Here is a 24,114-nt window from a genome sequence, read left to right as displayed (position 1 = left end):
TTATCTCGTCACTTCTGCTGCTGTCAATCCATTCCCTGTATTTGACTGAAGAAGCCTGCTGCGTAGGCGAAACGTTTCAACAATAAAGATACCCAACTGTTGCACATTTTCCTTATTCATTAACTTATGGGTATTTTATACCATTTTCAACGTCTAACATACATTAAGGTAGGGAGGACCTGGGCTTATGAGATATAGGGATACTTTTCTCTTTTTAGTTCTGCTGTATCGTTGTTTGCAGTTGCTGTGAGATTTTATAAACTCTCTCAAATGAACATCTAACTTTTCGTAGAATTCTTCGTATGTCAGTCTCCTCGACCCACCTGGTATGGATGGCTCCGACCTGGTGAGACAACGTAACACGTATTTATTTGCATGAAGATTTACTCCATCGCCTGATGTTAATAAATAATTATCTGGGAAACTTCCTCTAGTACGTGTCCCATGGATAGTGAGTTATGTTAAAAAATTTTTGTGCCAGTACAACTGTAAGGTTGCACATGGTGCGATCAAGGATGCCGCAACCGGTGAACACTTTGTACCATAAGATGAAAGGCAGGCCGAGCCAGTCATCTACAATAGCGTACTTCCTGCTTCGCATATACCTTTTACTAGAATACAAAAATAGCCTAGCTAACCAAAGCCCTATCCCCTGCACTGCATTCTCACGTGAACTATGACGTGTGGACTAATATATGGGTATCGATAGAGGCGTTAATGCATAGTATGTTTGTGTAGGGAAGAGGGAGAGGTGCGGGTATATAAAGTTGGTAAGCAGGATGGGGGGTCAGTTGAGTTGTGTCGCTGGTGTCATGAAGTCACTTCATCCAGAGCTCCTGACGACCTTCGTCGTCATCGTCACCGTCGCCCTCGCCCAGAACGCTGTATCATTAGGTAGGTCCTCCTCAAGTGATGCCTGTGAACGGCTTCGAACCGTTTTTCTGTCGCATTCTAGCCAGGCTTTCCCGGTGGCCGGATCAGCAAGCAAGTGGAGCCTGGATTACCGGTTCAGTTGATAGAAGTACATCTCTACGCATGCAGGTGCGTATATGCGTATCTGCAGTATACTACTCCAAGGACAAACAAGTAAATGTGTACAAATGTTAGAGTGCAGGAAACACCTAATTATGCAAGACTTTAGGGATACAGCAAGAGCCAAACCTCCACGGTGAAAACAACATAGTTACTCCTCCCAGCCACAAGAAAGTGCTCTGGAGACTACATCAGCCTCTGGCAATGCTGCAAGATTTTTGTGAGATGAAATAGTTTCCCCTCACCTCTCCTCTTGGTCGCCTCACTCCCCTCACCCCCCTTCTTACCCAAACCCCCTCCCCCTTGGCAGGATAACACACTCCAAATTAATGGAGGATGATGGGCGTGTGAGGGAGATGGTCGCGTCCTGTGGTAGTGTTGGTCTTTATTGGTTACGTCCTGTCTCGCCCACCCACTGACACCCACACCCACCCACTGATATCCACACCTACCCACTGATATCCACACCCACCCATTGGCACCCACACCCACCCACTGATATCCACACCCACCCACTGATAGCCACACCCACCCACTGACACCCACACCCACCCACTGATATCCACACCCACCCACTGACACACACCCACCCACTGATATCCACACCCACCCACTGACACCTGCACTCACCCACTGATATCCACACCCACCCACTGACACCTGCACTCACCCACTGATATCCACACCCACCCACATCCACACCCACTCACTGATATCCACACCCACCCACTGACACCCACACCCACCCCTCTGATATCCACACCCACCCAGTGACTCCCACCCACTGATATTCACACCCACCCACACCCACACTGATATCCACACCACCCACTGACACTTAAACCCACCCACTGATATCCACACCCAACTACTGACACCCACATCCACTGATATCCACACTCACCCACACCCACCCACTGATATCCACACCCACCCATTCTTATCCACACCCACCCACTGACATCTACACCCACCCACTGATATCCACACCCACCCACTGACATCTACACCCACCCACTGATATCCACACCCACCCACTGACACCCATACCCACACACTGATATCCACACCCATCCACTGACACCCACACCACCCCACTGATATCCACACCCACCCACTGACACCCACCCACCCACTGATATCCACACCCACCTACCCACTGATATTCACACCCACCCACACACACTGATATCCACACCACCCAGTGACACTCACACCTACCCACTGATATCCACACCCACCCACTGACACCCACACCCACACACTGATATCCACACTCACCCACTGATATCCACACCAACCCACTGACATCTACACCCATCCACTGATATCCACACCAACCCACTGACACCCACACCCACACACTGATATCCACACCCACCCACTGACACCCACTGATATCCACACCCACCCACTGATATCCACACCCACACACTGATATTCACACCAACCCACTGACACCCACACCCACACACTGATATCCACACCCACCCACTGACACCCACCGATATCCACACCCACCCACTGATATCCACACCCATCCACCGACACCCACACACTGATATTCACACCCACACTGACATTTACACCCACCCACTGACACCCACACTCATTGATATCCACAGCCACCCACTGACCCACACCCATTGATATCCACATCCACCCACTGACACCCACACCCATTGATATCCACATCCACCCACTGACACCCACACCCACCCACTGATAGTCACACCCACCCATTGATATCCACACCCACCCACTGACACCCACACTCACCCACTGATATCCACACCCACCCACTGATAGCCACACCCACCATTGATATCCACACCCACCCACTGACACCCACACACCCACTGATACCCACGCCCACCCATTGACACACCCACCTACTGACACCCACACCCACCCACTGACACCCATACCCACCCACACTCACCCATTGACACCCACCCACTGAGGGTGAGACCAGAGAGTGAGACAACTCATAGAAGTAAATATGGAACAAGAAGACTCAAGAATGAGCAGTGCGCAAAACCTCTCATCTGAGTAGCACTGAAACAGAAGAACATCGTCAGCGCTGTCACAGCTGGCCAGTGTGAGAACAGGTTTCACCACTCTCAACAAGGAGGCATTCAGATCACTGTACATGCCAGAAGTAAGATCAGTACTAGAGTACGCGACTTCAGCATGTATTCCGTGCTTCAACAAGCGTAGCAAGGGACCTGTGAGAGATTAAAGGTGTGCAAATGGACTGGTCGTGGATACCAAACACATAATGACGTATACGAAGATTTATTTGAAGACGGATTTGTAGACATCACCAGAAAACCGCTGAGATTAAGGAGACAGGATCATACGTTATATTGTATAATCCCCTTGATAAGTGATCCCTAGACGCCTGTGACCACTAGGCTGAACGGCACCATACGTTATGACGCTCAGTAGTTTTGTTTTTCACTGTACTACATGAAGAGCTAAACCCGTGGGGTCGAGGCTCATTCCTTCGCTCCTTAATTATAACACTGTCTATGATGATCAGCGAGGCTGTTGATGACGGAGATGGAAGAGAAACAAAACGAAGAGGCAAGACCATGAACTATAAAAGTCCAAGTGAGCCAGTCACATAAGAAATAATTCCTAATGTAATGAAAATAGTGATTATACCGTCATTCTGGGGTGGTGATAATACTTTTAGTAGTTATTATATAGTGCAGAGTGCATCTATAGTTATTATATAGTGAAGATGGTGTATTTATGTGGGGGTCCCTGACTATCTTGTACATCCCTATCAAATCTCCTCTGCCTCTTCCATCTTTCTGTGACTTGAAGTTCAGTTTCTTAAGTATTTCCACGTCGTTCTTAGTAAGTCCGATGATTGTAAACCTTTGGAATTTTTCGAACTTCTGTTTTTGTTTGAGCAGGTGTAGAGATCTACACTGGTGGTAGGCTCTGGAGTTGTACACTTTCAAACAGTATTCTGTTGCTGATTGTCTTTCATTAACCTAATACCTTTTATTTTGACTTTATTTTGGTTAAAATCCAATAGCTACTTTTCTTGATCATTCAGGCTGTCTAGATCTTAATGCTGATTCTTTGCGCTTTTCATCTACTGGTATCCCTTTCAACAAGGATGCATCATCAGTGAAGAGCGACAGCTGAGCCTATTGCCTCTAGTAGATCATTTATATATATATATATATATATATATATATATATATATATATATATATATATATATATATATATATATATATATATATATATATATATATATATATATATATATAAGAAAGAGCATAGGTCCTACCACTGATTATTGACTTGATATTTTGTGCCTGATACTTCCTCTCCCTTTGTTACTTTTTTTGCCTTCTGCTTAATATGTATTCATAGTAGTTGTTTTTGTTTGACATATACGCATAGATCTACTGATACCCTGATCATTACTGTCTGACTTGTGTTCAACACCTCACTGTGAGGAAACACTGATACATCATCAACCTGCGAGTGCGAAATATATCCCACAGTATTAGTGGCAACAACGCAAAATTGATATTCATTATAGTTACCTTAACATGCTTGTATTTACCTTGATATTACATTTACTCTGATGTAATATTTACCTTGATGTTACATTTACTGTGATGTTATATTTACCTTGATGTTATATTTATTAATGCTCAATCCAAGGACAGGTGAGACTGTTGTTGCCACTAGTTTTAATATCCTCTGACAGTCGAAGCAACTAAAGCAGAAAGAAGACTATATCTGTAAGATAACATTTAGCTCATAAATTGCATGCACTTTTGCTTGAGAACAACTAACATGCATATTTGTGCTTTCACGCTTATCAAGACACATTTCTAATGTATTTTCTACTCATTTGTTACATATATATGTTCAACCTACTTGTGACTTGAACACAAATAACCCACATGTAGGAGACTGAAACTCATAACTATGTTTCGGTCCAACCTGGACCATTGACTAGGCCCTCTGTGTGACTAGTCAGTGGTCCAAGTTAGACCGAAGCGTCGTCGTAAGTTTCAGTCTCCTACGTGCGGGTTATTTGTGTGTTGTTCCTGTCACGGTATTGTGTCTTTATATTACTCGTGACTTGAAAATGGTCCGGTACGGACCGAAACCCCGTCCAGTTTTTATTTCATATTATGGGTTGAATGGTAATCGTGTATGTCCTTTTAAAGTGCCGCAATGACCAGCACTTAAGAGCATTTCTGTGACTATGATAAAAATTAATGTTGTCTTCTTTTCGTTCCCTTTTGTTAAGCGATACAACAATACGGGTTACTAGTACCTTGCTCCCGGTATTCAGTTTCTCTGAATGAAAGAGTTTTCTTCTTTATTTGGGTAACCCTACTGATAATGTGGTATAATAATAATAATAATAATAATAATAATAATAATAATAATATTAATAATAATTATAATAATAATATGGGCAGTGCCTGCACTCTGAAGGTCAAAGGGTCATCCAGTTGTGATGTCAGAACGTCTGAGAAGACGGCGATTACATGAATAATGGTGAATTGAATGAATGATGGTGAGTTGAATGAATGATGGTGAACTGAATGAATGGTGAACTGAATGAATGATGGTGAATTGGATAAATAGTGGTAAATTGAATGAATGATGGCAGTCTTCCTACCTTGAAGGGAGAGACGGCCATCGAGTTAAACAGCAATAATAATAATAATAATAATGTCTCTTATCTAGATGATGCTTCTGCGAGATTGCTGGAGCAATGGACGAGCGACGAGGACACCTCAGAGCTGCACTCAGGGGCCACTGGTCCCCTGATGGAACTACTGCAGGTGACTGAGCACGAGTACGAACCCTACCCTAGCGACGACTTCTTAGATCCTGGAGACCACTTAGATCCGACGACCAACTTAGATCACAGCGACGACCTTTATTACGACGATGATAACGACTCCGACAACGACGACAGTAGTAATTTAGATTTGGATTCAGAGGAGGACGAGGACCTGAGTGAGGAACGACAGAACATCGCTCGCGTCAAAAGGAAGGTGATCTTCGGCGGCGGCGGCGGCTACAGCAGCGGCATGGGGCGTCGGGGCGGCGGAGATGGGGACCCCTATCGCCGCCGTGGCGGCCATAACAACCAAGGCCCTGATTATGGGGGTTACGACTATTCATGGCCCCAGCAGTCTCGAACTGACTTTGTAGATACCAGCTCCTACGGCACGTCGCAAAGGTCGACTTCGTCAGATACTTCAAGTTCTAGCTCTTCAGCAAAGCCCTCTACGAGCTCTGACACTGGCGTAGTGTTTGGTACTCCCATAGCTTCTTCTGCCTCCACCATCACTGGTACCTCCAGGTCAGCAGGAAGCTCCCGCACGTACGGCATCACTCGGTCCTCTCCCTTGGACACCGACAGCTACGCTGACACTCCCAGCACCTCAGGTAGGAAGAGCAAAACAGGACGTCGTGAGGTGAAGAAAAAACTCTCCAAGAACATGAAGTGGGAGATCGCAGAGTACGCTATCAAGCACGGGGCGCAGCGGGCTGCAGAACGTTATGCCCATGTCGTGGAACGAAGACTCAGCGCAAAGAAGATCGAAAAGTTTGTGAACCGGTACCAGAAACAGCTATTGAAGAACCAAAGGCACCAGCAGTAAGTAGGTTGTGGGAGGGTTGCTGAGATACGTGAAGCATCCTGACCAGCTGGAATGCTTGGAAACAAATTTCCACATGTAAAGTCATGGGTGTCTCGGATACGGTTTATTACCCACTACTAAACTTTCCAGTGGTTCAACAAAGTTTCGTTTCGGAACTTAGTTTATTTCCTCTAAACCACAGACTCGAGACCTTGAATGCCATCACAAATGAGAGTGAAGCACAGCCAGAGACTGTGCTCCCAGCAAGAAGCTTATTGTGTTTAATTTGTGTTATTAGCTGTAACAGAATCCAACCAAACTGAAGTACCTGTGTCTATACTGCTAACAACTTTATATATATATATATATATATATATATATATATATATATATATATATATATATATATATATATATATATATATATATATATATATATATATATATATATATATATATATATATATAATATATATATATATATATATATAATATATATATATATATATATATATATATATATATATATATATATATATATATATATATATATATATATATATATATATATATATATATATATATATATATATATATATATATATATATATATATATATATATATATATATATATATATATATATATATATATATATATATATATATATATATATATGTATGCTGTATATGTTACCTCAGATGACTGTGGGTACCTGTATATTAGACAGCTTCACTTGCTCGTCAAAAATTTTTATAGCTGAGGTTTTCATAATGAAGCACCAGTTGACAGCATAAGGTCATGTAAAGCTAATCCCCTTCTCTTTCCTTCCCTACCTTTTTTCCCCTCTCTGACTTCCTTCTCTCTCTCTCTCTCTCTCTCTCTCTCTCTCTCTCTCTCTCTCTCTCTCTCTCTCTCTCTCTCTCTCTCTCTCTCTCTCTCTCTCTCTCTCTCTCTCTCTCTCTCTCCTATCCAAACCTTAGGGCTTTGTTTTGATTATAATAAAAGATCCTATCCAAACCCAGTACTATATGGCCTTTAGGCTGAATAATAAAAGACAATAGATGATGTGAATATCCGTAACAAATACCTATAATCCAAATATTTATACATGAGTTGCCACAGTTCAAATACTTATGTTAGGTTCAGGTTTTAAACCGTTTATAGTCGACTTGTGTTTTATAATTAGGAATTGTTATATGCATGTTAGTTTCTTCTGTATGTAGCCTACTGTTTGTCTATCGTAGCCTACTGTCTATCTGTATGTAGCCTACTCTATTGTAAAGCAAAAGCTTATTATAAGTCAAAATAACTAGCATGTAGGTTAGATTGGGTTGGTGTTCATGGTATTATTATATAAGAATAAAGATTGGTAAATTTGCTGTGGTTATACCTGAAATTAATTTTTCAGTTAATGTGTTTTCATTGATCATTGGCTATTATGTCTTGTCCATAACCATTATTCTTTCTGTGTTCATCCTTCGACATGTCAATCATGGTGTATTTGGTATTCTTAGACATGTCTATGGCTCAGTCATGGCATCTATAACCTTAACTCGTCTGTCTCAATCCTATCTTCGATAGTCTTTAAATTGCCTGAGCCTCAATCATTTCATCTTAAGTGTTCTTCAGTATGTCTGTTCTTACTGTGAAATCTATAGCTTTCCTTAGCATGTCTATGTTCTCACTATTGCAGTCATTATGTCTACAAAATTATCCACTATGCTCAGTTTTGTTTCAGCTGTCCCTATGCAACATTTCTCAATAACATTCATTCATTCATTCATTCATCGTCCAAAAATTTCTCAATACTTTGCCATGATGATAAATTTTAAAAAAATGTTTTGTTTCTCTTAAATTGTTGCCAATAAAATATTTAAATATTTAGCTTAATAATATAAACAAATAGTTTTGTAATTCACGCAGTGTTCATACGGCTCAAGCCGTCGTAGCCCTTAAAATATACAACACTGGAACTGGAGTAGGAGTCACGTCTTAACCAGTCACAGCCCTTAAAACCAACAACAACACTGGAACTTAAGTAGGAATCATAGCTCAAGCAGTCATTGTCCTTAAAATCAACAGCAACACCGGAACTGAAGTAAGAACCATGGATCAAGGAGTCATTGACCTGTAAATCAACAACAGTACTGGAACTGGAGTAGGAGTCAAGGCTCAATCAGTCATAGCCCTTAAAACCAACAACAATTGGAACTGGGGAAGGAATCATTGCTCAAGTAGCCATTGCCCTTAAAATCAACAACAACAATGGAACTGGAATAGGGATCACGGCTCAAACAGTCATAGCCCTTAAAACCAACAGCAATACTGTAATTAACGCGGGGTTCATACGGTTCAAGAATCATAACCCTTAAAATCAACACCAACTGGAATTGGCGCAGTGGTCATACGGCTCAAGTAGCCTTAGCCCATAAAACCACAGCGACACTGCAATTGGCGCAGGGTTCATACGGCTCCAGCCATCGAAGCCCTAAATACCTAAAACAGCAACAACTCTGGAATTATTTGAACGAGTCATCCATTGATACTTGTAAGGATAATTATCTTGTTATTGTATATTCTTGAACAATATTAAGTTATTGTATTATCTATCGTTTTACCTTAAACAATACCTAAGTAGTTGAATTTTCCTTGTTGAATTTATATTCTGGATTTGCTGAGATTTGTTTGGTTGTTCTTTTAAAAAATATATATATATATATATATATATATATATATATATATATATATATATATATATATATATATATATATATATTAAAAGGACAACCAAACAAATCTCAGCAAATCCTATTAATATATATATATATATATATATATATATATATATATATATATATATATATATATATATATATATATATATATATATATATATATATATACATATATGTATATATTAATTACCACACTGTAGATCCTGTATAACGCTTTCATTTGAATATACTGCTACTACTACTAATAATAATAATAAACTAAGTGGCTAATGATCCGTGATATGACTTCATAAGGTGATTTGTATCCGTGACTATGAAGTACAGCTTGTATGGACAGTGTGTTGACCCCATGTCAGTGTATATACATCGAGGGGTGCATATCTCTCGGAGTACGAACACTGAACGTTTAATCCATATTTTATGGATTAAAGTATTCTTGAGGTTAGTGTCTGGGTGGACTGGTGCCTTACAGACTCTCGTGTAGTCTATACTAAGTATTTAGCCTAACAAATTAAACAACTCTTTGAGTACCAGGAATTAGTCCCGTGAGTAGATCAGGAATCTAACCCCTTAAGTACAGGAATTTAACCCCTTATTCACAAGAAATCAATTCGTTAAGTACTGAAAATTAACCCTTTAATTTCACGAACTTTATCCTTTATGTTAAGGTAGAATAACCTCTGGGAACTTGGCCAGAACCCTTAGAGTAAAGGATCTAATCCCCTTTGAGAGTCTAACTTGAACTCTTGACTCGACTAATCCCAGTGTATAACTCAGGTTATGCACTCAGGTTAAAGGTTCAATGTATAATATTAAACTGAGTGCATCAACAAACCCTAATGTAACAAACGAGGAAAGGTTTTCGTTTGCGTAAGAAACAAAGCCCGAGTAACCCTGAAATGGGGAATTACAGTTTCATGTGAAAGATGGCATGAATTTCCAGATTGTAATGTAAGCAGCAGCCCATACACAGCAGCCAGTTACAAGGATGCAGCAAAACAGCACTACCAGCATGATTTGTCGCAGTTCTACCTCACAGTATTGTACCTCACAGTCCGGTTGACTACACAGGTGCCTATGTCATGGGCCCGAAATTTCGGTCCAGGATGGCATAAAAAAAAATCCAGAGGATGGCATAGAAAATAAGTCCAGAGGGTGACTAGATACAAATCTAGAAGATGACAAAATAAAAGTTTAGAGGATAATTAAATATAAATCTAGGGGATGACAAAACAAAAGTCCGGAGGATGACGAAACAAATCTAGAAGATGACTTTATACACCACTAACAACATCTACCAGAGTGTACTCTAGATGACATCTGGTCATACAACACATGGTCCGTGTCCTGCGTGTTGCAATCATTATCTTCAGACCTTGTCTGTGACTCTAGACCTTATCCGTGACACGACCTCGTCCGTTACTCCAGACCTCCGTGACGCCAAACCTCATCCGCGACTACAGACCTTGTTCGTGATTCCAGGTATAAAAGTCATATGCTTACTGTTATTAAGTGATAGGGGGGACCATTGATAACGAAGAGTTCTGAATCAGAGGAATTGTTGGAGCTGCCCTCTCCCTCTCCTCGGATCGAACGTGATTATCTCCCCATTCTCAAGGGTGCAATGTAACCTGTTGTGGATCGCATTCGGGGGGGGGGGTATTTAGGGGTGAGGTAACAGCTCTTAGCCTGTAAGACTAAGCCATGTAAAACAAAGGGGGGGGGATTTAGCACTCAGCAGTAGCTTTATCTGACCTAGCACGCGCTTCAAGGAGGGTGCCTCTGATACAGGTGAAGAGCTCCTGATCCAAGAAATCGCGGCTATCTACCTCTTTGGATAAAAACTGATGGCCTGTTCCCAAGACCTGCACAACTCTTTCAGGTTTAGCACTTTCCCTTATACAATAATAATTAAAAGAACAATAACGTTGACAATGACATCAATAATAACAACAATAACGGCAACATCAATAACAAAAACAACATTACTACTGGGTTGGAACGAAATCCAGGAAAGAGGTGGTTAAAGAGGCGTTTCTGGGAGCACTCTGGAAGACCAGAGCTTCTGGAAGTAAGACCAATGATCTCTGGAAGTAACACCAAGATTTCTGTAAGTAAGATCAGAGTTGCTGGAAATAAGATCAGAGCTGCTGGAAGTAAGACCAAGATCCTTAGATGTAAGACCAAGGTTTCTGGAAAAAGACCAAAGCCTCTGGAAACAAGACCAGGGCTTCTGAAGTTAAGATCAAGATCTCTGAAAGTAAGACCAAGGCCTCTGAAAGCAAAACCATGCTTCTGAAAGTTAGACCAGAGCCTCTGAAAGTAGGAACGGACCTCTGAAAGTAAGGCCGGGGTCTCTGAAAGTAAGAACACTACCATTGCGAGGAGCCATATGAACCGGACTATAATGGCTATATATGTGTTTAGCCTATACTACACAACCTTCACTTCCTCGGATCAGTCCTGACTCCCTTTCATTTCCCAGGCACTGTATAACCCCTCTGAGTTTAGCGCTACCCCGGTATTATAGGAATACGAAGAGTTGCCGCGGTTGCATCACCAGCCGGGGATAGCGGCGGCCATATTGAACTTGGATCACAGCTGAGCCATCATGGCCGCCTTGGAGCGTGTACGCTCTCTCCTTGCCTTATTTTGCATTGGTTGATAACAAAGAAGGGAATTGATAGTCCAGATAATCTTTCGAAGTTGTGACACGGCCGCCTACAGCATAAATGTTGATGGTAAGTGCCGGCACAAGTTGTTGTGGATTTCTGATTGGCTGTGGTCAGGTACCTATCCAAGGCAGTGCATTGATACCGGTGAAGATTTCTTGGTCTTAGAAACTGGACCAGACCTCCACTTCCTTAGATCGAACCTGACTGTCTCCCATTCTCCCAGGGTTTTTTATAAATTCTACGGGTTTCGCGCTCATCTAATGAGCGTGTAGCAATAATAATGTAGGGAGGCAGCTGCTGTGTAGGTGTGCCCCCTCTCACTGGTGCCTTGATGCCAGTGAGAGGCTCTTGATCCAATGAACTGGACAGCGTACCCTTCCTTGGATCGAACCTGAAGGGCCCCCAGGCGCTATGACCTCTTACGGGTTTAGTACTTCACGTGATTAAAATGAGACTGTGTAGGTATAGGTTAGGTCAGGTTTGTCGGAGACAGAACACGTGTTTCCTGACGCGGGTCTTAGACATATGATGACCCGCAGCTGGAGCTTTTGGTCATTGTCCGAGGCCTTCCGCTGGCTTACCGGTCCACCCCTTAAAAATTACGGTTATGATTATATTTTTTTGTGTAGGTGTAGTCTCCCCACTAGCAGCTGCTAAGATGCTCTAACCGTAGTAAATTTGTTTGTAGTTATATTAGGCTAGGTCACTAGTAAAAATATTCACAATGTAATAAGTAAAATAACTGGCTGCTATGTATGATGTTCTCTCTTAATAGTGACCAACATCGTTATTAAACAAGACGGTCAGAGCATGGCAGTTTTGTCAGTATCACACCTGTATAACTCCTAAGGGTTTAGCGCTCCCCATCAATATAATATTGTAATAAATAGGTATCCCCCAACAAGGGAAACCTATAGTGGTTGGCGGATTATTTTTTTTCTTCCTGTGAGGTCATCATTTTGGTTCATAATGTTTACCTGATGGCTCTGGCAAATAAAAATATTAGTTAAGACACCAATGTTTATGCTGTCAGCTTTAAGTAGTAAAAAGTTATTGTTATATTTTGTTGGTAATAGGCATATTTATATTTTATTAATATTGTGTTCTTAATTTTCTATCAACATATACTCATAATATTTTGACTTAAAATCATATGTATGGTATAGTTACTCCCAGAGCTAGTTAAGTAGAGTGGAGCTAGTGGCGTTCAGCGAAGAAGCGAGGCCATGTGCAGTGAATCGACCCCTGCAACCACAAATAGGTGAGGACACATTGGTGAGTAAACACACACACACACACACACACATGAACGTCATATATACGGGCTAGAGGGCGCGCAGCAGATCATAATGGCCGGCAGCTGATTGGTGACGCTTCTGAGTGTGTGAGGCTGATGATCAGCTTCCTGCACGTTGTTGTTGCTGCTACTCCTCCTGGGGCACAAACTCATAGTGAGCCGGGAAGTGGGGGCCTTACAGTGCAAACTGCGAGTCGTAGGACTAGCTTTGGAAGGACCCACCCCTCAAGGAAGGTTCCTTGATGTTGGTGAGGGGCTCTTGATTTAGGGAATTGGATCTGTGCTCCAGTTCCCCGAATTAAGCCTGAATGCCTTCCACATCCCCCCCCAGGCGCTGTATAATCCTCCGGGTTTAGCGCTTCCCCCTTGATTGTAATAATAATTTGGAAGGACCCAACCATTACCCATTCCAAAATATCCTTAACTGGTAGTTAATGGGGGGGAGGGTCGTGGAAGGCTTGGGATTGGGTACTGGAGGGGTGGGACAAGACTGTAATTGTTGAAGCCGGTAGACATTGGTGGTGGTGAGATATATTTATACGTTGTGTGTGTTGGTGGATGTTAAAGATTGCATTTGAAGGGGGTCATCGCTCCACGGCCTGGTCTCAGACCAGACCTAGTTGATGGCCTTGTCAGTCAGGCTGTTGGTGCTTTCAGCACGCAGCCCAACTTAGGCACCGCTGCCCGTCTAATTAAGAACTACCCGAAGGAACTTGTCTTCAAGCGCCTCTTGAAGACACTCTGGCTCTTTTGGTAATTTACTTTATATCAAGGGCCACTTGATTTTATCTTCGTGTGTGCGTGCGTGTGTAATGGATGAGGTGTGGTTTGTGATGATGGATGTGCGTGATGATAGTTGTGGCGTGTAATAGATGTGGTGTGTAATGATGTGTCGTACGTAATAATAGGTGTGGTATGTGTAATGATAGGTGTGGTGTGTAATGATGGGTATGGTTTGTGTAATGATGGGTGTGGTGATGGGCGTGGTGTGTGTGAACGTGACCAGGAAGAACTACGCCACATGCTGTACGCGACACGACTCACGTCTCTGGCACTTGACGTCAACATTATTTCTGATGTCACCCCTCACTTTTGACGTCACCAAAGCTGTGATGTCATGGAACTGCATAGTGTGGCTGTGAACCCTCTTACCTTGTTGGTCAGACTGGCGGGTGCCTTTGGCATAGTCGATTTCAAATCTTACTAGGCTTTGTGCAGTTTTATCGTCTTGGTTCTGTGTATAGTTTTATCAAATTATACAACTGTGTAGAGCTTCATCTAGTTAAGATTTATAAAGGGCCTGTAATGCGAAAAGTTGCTCCAGTAAAAGCTTATTCTATATTGTGTGTCTGCTGTTGTTGTCAGTATGTTTGTATCCATCTGCTTGAGTCAGTAGGCCTACTGCAGTGTTCTTTCATTATTGTGTTCTCTGCGTAATCGAGTTACATTAATCGTGTCTTGAATTTTTTCTATACAGTATTGCAATTCGTTATATAATTCGTTTTGCCTGCAGTGTTATCGGAGGGAGTGGAGGAGAAGGAGAGAGCCTTTAGTTATTTTATAACCTTTCCTAGTCAGAAAAAAATTGAGATTCATCAATAATGCTTATCTTGTTAATCTGTTATCTTTTTTTTCCCCTCATGTCTACCTCCCACATCTCATTCTAGTCTTTATCCTTGTAGTGTTGTGTACTCCCTCAACTCCACCTCACACATCTGCTCTCTCACTCAACCCTCTCCCTACCCTTGCTAAAAACCTAGCCATCATTACGTCCACTTCTCTCAATTGCTTCATCCTTCCTCTATCTGTCAATTGTTATGGTGGTGGTAATGGTCATGGTGGTAGTTGTTGGCGGTGGCTTAGGTGTTGGTGATTGTGATGGTGGTGGTTGGTGCCATTTGTGGTGGTGGGTATGGTTCTGGTGGTGGTGGTACATATTGTTGGGGGTTTTGGTAGTGGCTGTGATGGTGGTTGTTAGTGGTGAGTGTGATAATAATCATAAAAAATTACTGTTTTTCCACATTTTTACGGGATAAATATGAATGTGCCCTTTTGGTACAGCTTGCTTTTTATATTAGCTTTTTTTTAACACCTTTCCAGTTTATTTCCAATTTAGTTCGAATGGTTTTTATTTTTGTGATATAGGCTTGGCTTGCGAGTGTTAATGTACGTGGCTGTATTTAGCTTTTTCTTGTCAAGTGACGAATGAGACTCACTACTGTGACATGCTTGTTGCTATACATAAAATCTAATTCGCGTTTAATAATTTTTTTTGTTATTAACGTAGTTAAAAAAAGTATATTTTATGTATAAAATATCCTTCATATTTCCCCTTACTCTACGTTTTTTCTAGAGAATTGAAGTCGAACATTAAAATGGTATAAAATACCGACAGGTTGTTAGGTAAGACACATATGCAACAGTTAGGTATCTTTATTACGAAACGTTTCGCCTACACAGTAGGCTTCTTCAGACTGACCACCTCAAAACTTTAAGGGTGATGGACTGATTACATCGTCTTCAAGTCTCTTCTGCTTCTATCAACTTTTCTGTACTCGACTGAAGTAGCCTACTGTGTAGGCGAAACGTTTCGTAATAAAGATACCTAACTGTTGCATATGTGTCTTACCTAACAGAATTGAAGTTCACTACTCTTGATCTATGTTTACATGAAAGATTCCTGATACAGAATATTAACATTGCCATCGATCTATGTATGTTCTCAAGCTCATGTGTTGTCATTCCAGCGATACATAGAGTATATTGTTGGGGCTTGGAGGTACAGGTATAATGCTGACAGGTGTGGGTATGAAGATTCATTATGTAGAGCTTGTTTAGTGGGCCATTTCGCCCAGAGTAAATAACATTATAGCAAAGATTCATGTACCGTTGCCCAAGTTCCAGATGTCATCCTGTCAGAGCTTCTAATTTTGTTTAGACTCCATTTTAAGTTATATATTTTATAACTGATAGATGTAATAGTTTTATTTTTTAGGATTACTATCTTACATTTTCCCACATTACAACGCATCTGCCACTTTTCCCACCAATACATTAATCAAATAATCTTGAGGTTCTTTGGTATGCAGAGTTTGTCAGCTTAATTTTGTGTCGTGAGTGCTTACGTTAATGTTTATTTCCTCATCCAGGTCATGTGTAAACAAGAAGGGTGTCAACATTAACCCAAGTGGAACGCCACTTGTGACTAGCTCTCGTTCTGATTTTTCTCGATTTATGGAAACTTTCTTTTTTCTCTGACACTTGTCTTGATGTCTGTCTCTTATTTTGTTCAAATCCAGATAAACAACGTATTACTCTTCTTCATGGTTTGCCGTTTCAGTTATCTTGGTGAAAATGTTAATAAATTTGTTAGACAAGAACGACCGCTAGTGAAGCAGTGTTGAGACTGATGAAATAATGTTCAACAAGGCGAGTTCAAATGAAACGAATGAAATCGGTGATTTCAGTCGTTTCAGCAACGGTAATAAATGAGTAATCACCCATTTTGTAAATACACACACACACTAGTCACCGCACATTATCGGTCGGTAATGATTTACTAGGCTTTTCTTAACATTCTTTGAGAACTCATCGAAAGGACGGGATTCGAGCTTATGGCAAGCTAATCCTAAAGTTAGCTAGCTGGCCATTGTTATAACCACTGCACCATGCTGTACCACTGGCCTGCTAGTTTTATCACTTGCTTGCCATGATTTTTTTACAGTAGTTATTGTGATTTTGCGAGAGGTTGTCGGGACCCGGGGAGTTATTGGGTTTCAATCATGCTTTTTAAGACCCATGTCATCAGTAACGCTGAAACCGTGTAATTTTATTTTTAAACTCAGTTAATCAAGTCCTTATAATGGTGAGGGGCTCATAGTCCAAGGAATTGGCTTTGCCCTCCCCTCCCCTCCCTTGGATCGAACGTGATGGCTTCCCATTCCCTAGGTGTTGTAAAAGCGATGGGGAAACCGACAACAAAATCTTGTCTTCAAGATTACCTCATATTTATTTTAGGAAAAGAAACTTATGTTAATGGCATAGTTTTATTTATATAATCTAGAAAAATAAAGTTCTTGGTGCAGTTTGTGTACCCAATATGGGTGAGGAAGATAGTGGAGGTAGAGGCGGTGACGTCAGCCAGAAGTGGAGACTCAGAAAGTTCCTCAAGACACCTAGCAGCACTCACAATAGAGTCCAGCACAGGTAAGTCAGCGGACGCTGCTGCCATGGTTCACCGCAGGGTAATTGCTATACCACCGTCACGTGTTCAAAGACACGCGTGCCACGTCTCCGCCATACGACCGGCACCACTGACCCAAGTCATGTTCATGTTATGAAAAATACCAGTGTCAGTTTTTTCTTCTAGCGACAAAACTAACATGGACGCACACTGAGACAAGGTCACCTGGATGTCTCTAGTTAATCTGAGCCTAGAATAGGCTCCTAGAGGTCACTCGGAGGCCTATTCAGAGGTCAGTCGAGGTCAAGAAAGAAAAATACGGAGACTTCCCTGGTGGTGCCGGTATTCTTGATTCAGAAGGAAGATACTTTCATGCTGGCTAACAAGGGACGTGTCCACTATGTAAGGTACGCCAGGCAGTCGTTCGCCAAGCCTACACGCAAACACATAGCCAGAATTATTCACGTTTGGCCGAGTCTTCTTCTCCTTCTCCTTTTTCTTTTCCGTCTTTCTTGGTACCTCTGGACAAACTTATTGACCACTCTGTCTCTGAGTCTCCTGCCGATGCTTTTCTCGTAATGTAAAGCGGCGTTTTGTGGGCCGTACACCATTGCGTACTGAGCGATCTCCCTCTTGAAGGACTTGCTTAGCTTCTTCCTGGGTGCCCGTCGGCCTCTTCTAGGCTCCGGCTGGGGCGGGAAGGTCTTCCTGGAGCCACCGTCGCCGATCTTACCTCGATGATTCCAACCGTATTCCCGCTGGTGGTTGATCTTGTAGTCGCCGACGCTTTCGTAGCCGGCGGAGCTCCATGGCGAGGTGCCGGACCTGCTCCAGACGATGTAGTGGCCGCCGCTGGAGACCACCTTCCTCTTGGTGCGTCCGAGACTGGCCAGGTCATTCGTGCTCACTAGATCCCCGGGAATTACCAGGTCACCAGAGTCCACCAAGTCTTCGCCACTCGCCAGATCACCGGGCATAGCTAAGCCGTTTGAGCGAAAGAGTTCTTCAGTGCTCAATAAATTTCCAGTGTTCACTATATCCCCTGAGCTGAACAGGTCCCCGGGGATGACTAAATCCCCGGTGCTCATTGGATCCAAAGAGCTCTGAGAGTCTCCGGTGCTCATTAAGTCATGAAGGTTCCCGTCAGTCATCAAGTCATCAAGGTCCTCATCACTCACTGGGTCATCAAGTCTCCTGTAATTCACCAGGTCATCAAGTTCCTCGTCACTCTCTAGGTCATCAAGTCTCCTGTCATTCACCAGGTCATCAAGTTCCTCGTCACTCTCTAGGTCATCAAGTCTCCTGTCATTCACCAGGTCATCCAGTTCTTCAGCGCTAACCAAGTCGTCAAGGTTTCCATCACTCACCAGGTCCCCAGAACTTATCAAATCACCGTAGTTGTCCAAGTCAGCGGCAGAGCCCCAGCGGAGGTAGTGGTTAGCGAGTGTAGAGTAGGAGTTGAGGTTATGCAGGGAAGGTACAGTGCGAGGCCACACTGGGTGAACAACCACGCTCTCTGCTGGAGACGACGGCCACCACCACCTACCTGAAGAAGAGAGTTCCTCTTTAATATTGGTAACAGAAGCACCGATCTACAAAAAGTTTCAGGTAAAAGGACACAAGTGCAACTAATGTGACATTTTATTGTGGCAACGTTTCTCTCTCCAGGAGCTTTGTCAAGTTCCTGGAGAGAGAAACTTTGCCACAATAAAATGTCACATTAGTTGCACTTGTGTCCTTTTACTTTACATATTGTCGGTAATTCTACCAGAATATATACAAAAAGTTTCAAGATGGCTGCCTTGATACTGCTAAAGGGTTTCCTTATTTATTATGATTAATAATAGTAATCATAATAAATAATTATATAATAAATATTTAATAAAATAAAAATAATTGATCCAAAGAATCCCTTCGGATCAAACCACATTACCTTCCATTCCCCGGGCACTGTGGTAATCGGTCGAATGAATGGTAACTCGTCCGTCTCGTGCTATACAGACGGAGGATCGAGCCTCCACCACTCCTTGCGCTGAATTACCCCTACGGGTTTAGCGTTGAGAGGTTCGATGAAGTCCCCAGGCACTGTATGAACCTGCGTGTTTACCACTTCCCCATGAGTAATAATGATTACAGAAAAACAGTCGAGAGATATGCCACAAAATGGCTGCCAGTGCTGATAAATATGGCTACGAGGGAAGTCAGACAATGTTAAACATGTCCTGATTGGTTGATAGTGGAAGAGAGGAGACATGACAATAACGTACAAGATGATAAAAGGATTCCAGAAAATAAATTAGCAACAACAAACAGGGTGAGCAAGAGGCCACGATTGCTAAGAAAAATGCTATACCAATTGAATACTAGGATTTTTTCTTCACAAAGGTGGAAAAATGGAATGGTATACTAGAAGATGTAACAAGCACTGCAGCCACTGCTACGTGTAAAACATTAGCTGGGACAATGATCACTAAAAAAAAAACGAAGACATCACAAATAACTCTGCTGCTGTACCTAAGGATAGGTAGGAGTCTCTCTCTCTCTCTCTCTCTCTCTCTCTCTCTCTCTTACAAACATACATTAGAGGCTAAGGAAAATCACCCGATGTCACTGGAGTACAGAAGAACTAGGGGTGATATGATAACAACGTACAAAATACTGAGAGGAATTGAGAGTTAATGGACAGATTCTTTAAAAATTGGTAAACAGAAACACGAGGGCACAACTGAAAGTTAAAAACTCAGATGAGTCACAAGGACGTTAGGAAGCATTTTTTCAGCCTTAGAGTAGTCAGGAAGTGGAAGGACCTGGAGAATGAAGTAGAGGCAAGATTTTTCCATAGTTTTGAGATGTAAAATAAAGATCCAGAAGTCAAGAAATGAACCTAGTGGCGATCAGCTTTGAGGCGGGGCCAGGAACTGAGACTACTCATGCAACTACATGTAGGTGAGTACACGTACACACACATATACACAGGAGCCAGGAGCTATGATTCGCCCACTGCAACGACAAATAGGTGAGTACACACACACACACACAGACAGGATGTTCCAGAGAGGGAACACAGAAACAAGGGGTCACAATTGGAAGATGAAGACTCAGACGAGTCACAGGGATGTTAGGAAGTACTTCTTCAGTCACAGAGTCGTCAGGAAGTGGAATAGTCTAGCAAGTTATGTAGTGGAGGCAGGAACCATACATAGCTTTAAGACGAGGTATGACAAAGCTTAGGAAGCAGAGAGAGGACCTAGTAACAATCAGTGAAGAGGTGGGGCCAGGAGCTGAGTCTCGACCCCTGCAACCACAATTAGGTGAGTACACACAAGGCTAGTTCCGGAGCTCAGGGGAATCTCCTACGAAGAAAGGTTTAGGGTAATCGGCCTGACGACACTGGAGGACAGGAGGGTCAGGGGAGACATAATATCGACATACAAAATACTGCGTGGAATAGATAAGGTGGACAGAGACAGGATGTTCCAGAGAGGGGAACAGAAACAAGGGGTCACAATTGGAAGCTGAAGATTCAGACGAGTCACAGGGATGTTAGGGAGTATTTCTTCAGTCACAGAGTAGTCAGGAAGTGGAATAGTCTAGCAAGTGATGTAGTGGAGGCATGAACCATACATAGCTTTAAGACGAGGTATGACAAAGCTCAGGGAGCAGAGAGGACCTAGTAGCGATCAGTGAAGAGGCGGGGCCAGGAGCTGAGTCTTGACCCCTGCAACCACAATTAGGTGAGTACACACACAAGGACATGACGGAAGGAATCGACTCCGAAATGTCCCTGTTTGCAGATGATGTGAAGTTGATGAGAAGAATTCAGTCGGACGAGGACCAGGCAGAACTACAAAGGGATCTGGACAGGCTGCAGACCTGGTCCAGCAACTGGCTCCTGGAGTTCAACTCCACCAAGTGCAAAGGCATGAAGATTGGGGAAGGGCAAAGAAGACCGCAGACGGAGTACAGTCTAGGGGGCCAGAGACTACAAACCTCACTCAAGGAAAAAGATCTTGGGGTGAGTATAACACCAGGCACACTTCCTGAGGCGCACATCAACTAAATAACTGCTGCAGCATATGGGCGGCTAGCAAACCTAAGAATACCATTCCGCCATCTTAGTAAGGAATCGTTCAGGACCCTGTACACCGTCTACGTTAGGCCCATATTGGAGTATGCGGCACCAGTTTGGAACCCACACCTAGCCAAGCACGTAAAGAAACTAGAGAAAGTGCAAAGGTTTGCAACAAGAGTAGTCCCAGAGCTAAGGGGTATGTCCTACGAGGAGAGGTTAAGGGAAATCTACCTGACGACAGTGGAGGGCAGGAGAGATAGGGGAGACATGATAACGACATATAAAATACTGAGAGGAATTGACAAGGTGGACAGAGACAGTATATTCCAGAGATGGGACACAGCAACAAGGGTCACAGTTGGAAGTTGAAGACTCAGATGAATCACAGGGATGTTAGGAAATATTTCTTCAATCACAGGGTACTCAGGAAGTGGAATAGTTTGGGAAGCGATGTAGTGGAGGCAGGATCCATTCATAGCTTTAAGAAGAGGTATGATAAAGCTCCTAGTTCAGGGAGAGTGACCCAGTAGCGGCCAGTGAAGAGGCGGGGCCAGGAGCTATGAATCGACCCCTGCAACCACAACTAGGTGAGTACACACACACACACACACACACACACACACACACACACACACACACACACACACACACACACACACACACACACACACACACACACACGCACCCTATGAATCGACCCCTGCAACCACAAATAGGTGAGTACACGCGCACACGCACACACATGATAACGACATAAAATACTGAGAGTAATCGACAAGGTGGACAGAGACAGGATGTTTCAGAGATGGGAGACAGCAACAACGGGTCGCAGTTGAAAGTTGAAGACTCAAATGAATCACAGGGATGTTAGGGAGTATTTCTTCAGTCACAGAGTTGTCAGGAAGTGGAATAGTCTGGGAAGTGATGTAGTGGAGGCAGGATCCATGCATAGCTTTAAGTAGAGGTATGATAAAGCTCATGGAGCAGGAAGAGTGATCTAGTGGCGACCAGTGAAGAGGCGGTGCCAGGAGCTGTGAATCGACCCCTGCAACCACAACTAGGTGAGTACACATCCGCACACACATACGCACACCTGTTTATACACACTCAGACTTTCTCCGGGTAAATATTCAAGGGAAATCAAAGCAAGCAGCTGTTCAAATCATGTACGACACTCATTAGTTGGGTGAAGACGTGAATATTAGTTGAGTACTTGAGATCCACGCGCTACATAATATACCCAATGGAAGGGGTAAGCGGAGAAGACAGGAAGAAGAGTACAGTAAGGGACTGATTGCCTCATCTACAATTTCAACGAAATTCACCGCATGCTAGTGGCTTTCTTTGTTCCTAACAATATATTATTACACGTGAACTATGTTACCTGTTTATTGCAGAAAAGAAACAAATTATTTATATTTGTACCTTCAAGACTGTCTCCACTTAACCTCTGTGTTGAATTGGTAAAGCCACTATTTGGTGAAACAAGTTTAGAATAAAGATACCCAGGTGTTGCACATTGTGTCTAATTCATCAACTGGTTGGTATTTTGTGACAACAGAAAGAGTTGCGTGAGAGGAAAAGATAACATGATCAATATTTCTTAGTGGTGACCAACGTCTTTGAAAAGAGAAGAAAATAGAGTAGAAGAAAGAACTGCTGGAGAGGAGACGAACATGATGAGTGTTACCTGGTGGTGAGGGGCGTCCTTGAACCGTGGAGAAAAGTGCCACTAGGAGGAGGAGGAGGAAGAGGAAGAGGAGCAGGAGAAGGCGTGGAGACCCAGACGTCCACATGACCACCTCTGCTGTCACCACTCAACTGAACTTCCTCCATCATAACCCTCCTTATATACCCACCCTGCCATCACCACCTCGTGTAAGGAGCACAACAAACTTGTGCTTGAAGGGGAAGCAGAGAGGAACGTAGAGAAGAGAAGAGGAGAGGGAAGGGGATACTGGTGGGTGGTGCGTGGGAGATGTAAGTGCTACACTCAATCTACTTACAGTTAATCATCCTTCTTGTTCGTTTAGCAGTAGCACCTCTTTGTATACTGGTCGAGGTTGTTTTGCGTATCTGCTGAGTTATTTTGTGGGCCAGTCCTCGGTGAAGAGGGTTATCAAGGCCACGCTCTGTGGCGCTGCGTGTATTTTCTATTTTAATCAGGGGAAAGCCCTAAACCCACAAGAGTTATATAGCTTCAGGGGAATGGGAGGCACTCTAATTCAATCCAAGGAAATGGAGGACAAGTCCAATTCCTTGGATCAGAAGGCCCTCACTGGTCTTCAGGGACGTCCACTGGGAGGAAATTCTGATATTATCTACCTAAAAAACTGGCTAAGTCTTTATCAGTAAACACCTTTTAATGTTTTTCTTGCACCTAAACTGACACAACAACTACAGTTAGTTTGTCTGTTTTGTGCTTAGCTGTTTTGTGCTTAGCTGTTTTGTGCTTAGCTGTTTTGTGCTTAGC

The 24,114-nt window shown here is 42.8% G+C and overlaps 2 protein-coding genes across 2 annotated transcripts; one reads left to right on the top strand and one right to left on the bottom strand.

Moving 5' to 3' along the window:
* The first annotated feature begins 735 nt into the window (after window positions 1–735).
* Window positions 736–7,025, top strand: LOC128699392 (uncharacterized). The gene is made up of 2 exons (XM_053792065.2): window positions 736–894; window positions 5,773–7,025. The coding sequence occupies exons 1-2, from the start codon at window positions 780–782 to the stop codon at window positions 6,696–6,698; spliced, it is 1,041 nt and encodes a 346-aa protein (XP_053648040.1). The 5' UTR covers window positions 736–779; the 3' UTR covers window positions 6,699–7,025.
* A 10,388-nt stretch (window positions 7,026–17,413) lies between these two features.
* LOC128699391 (uncharacterized) lies at window positions 17,414–23,483 on the bottom strand. Its single transcript, XM_053792064.2, has 2 exons — window positions 23,332–23,483; window positions 17,414–19,115 (listed from the first exon to the last, which is right to left on the bottom strand). Exons 1-2 carry the CDS (start codon window positions 23,435–23,437, stop codon window positions 18,031–18,033), a joined length of 1,191 nt encoding a protein of 396 aa, XP_053648039.1. The 5' UTR covers window positions 23,438–23,483; the 3' UTR covers window positions 17,414–18,030.
* Between the last annotated feature and the right edge of the window lie 631 nt (window positions 23,484–24,114).

This window comes from Cherax quadricarinatus, chromosome 61 (genome assembly GCF_038502225.1).
Source record: "Cherax quadricarinatus isolate ZL_2023a chromosome 61, ASM3850222v1, whole genome shotgun sequence".
NCBI lineage: Eukaryota > Metazoa > Arthropoda > Malacostraca > Decapoda > Parastacidae > Cherax > Cherax quadricarinatus.
The sequence above is the reverse complement of the archived record's forward strand: the minus strand, read 5'-3'. Positions and strand labels throughout refer to the sequence as shown.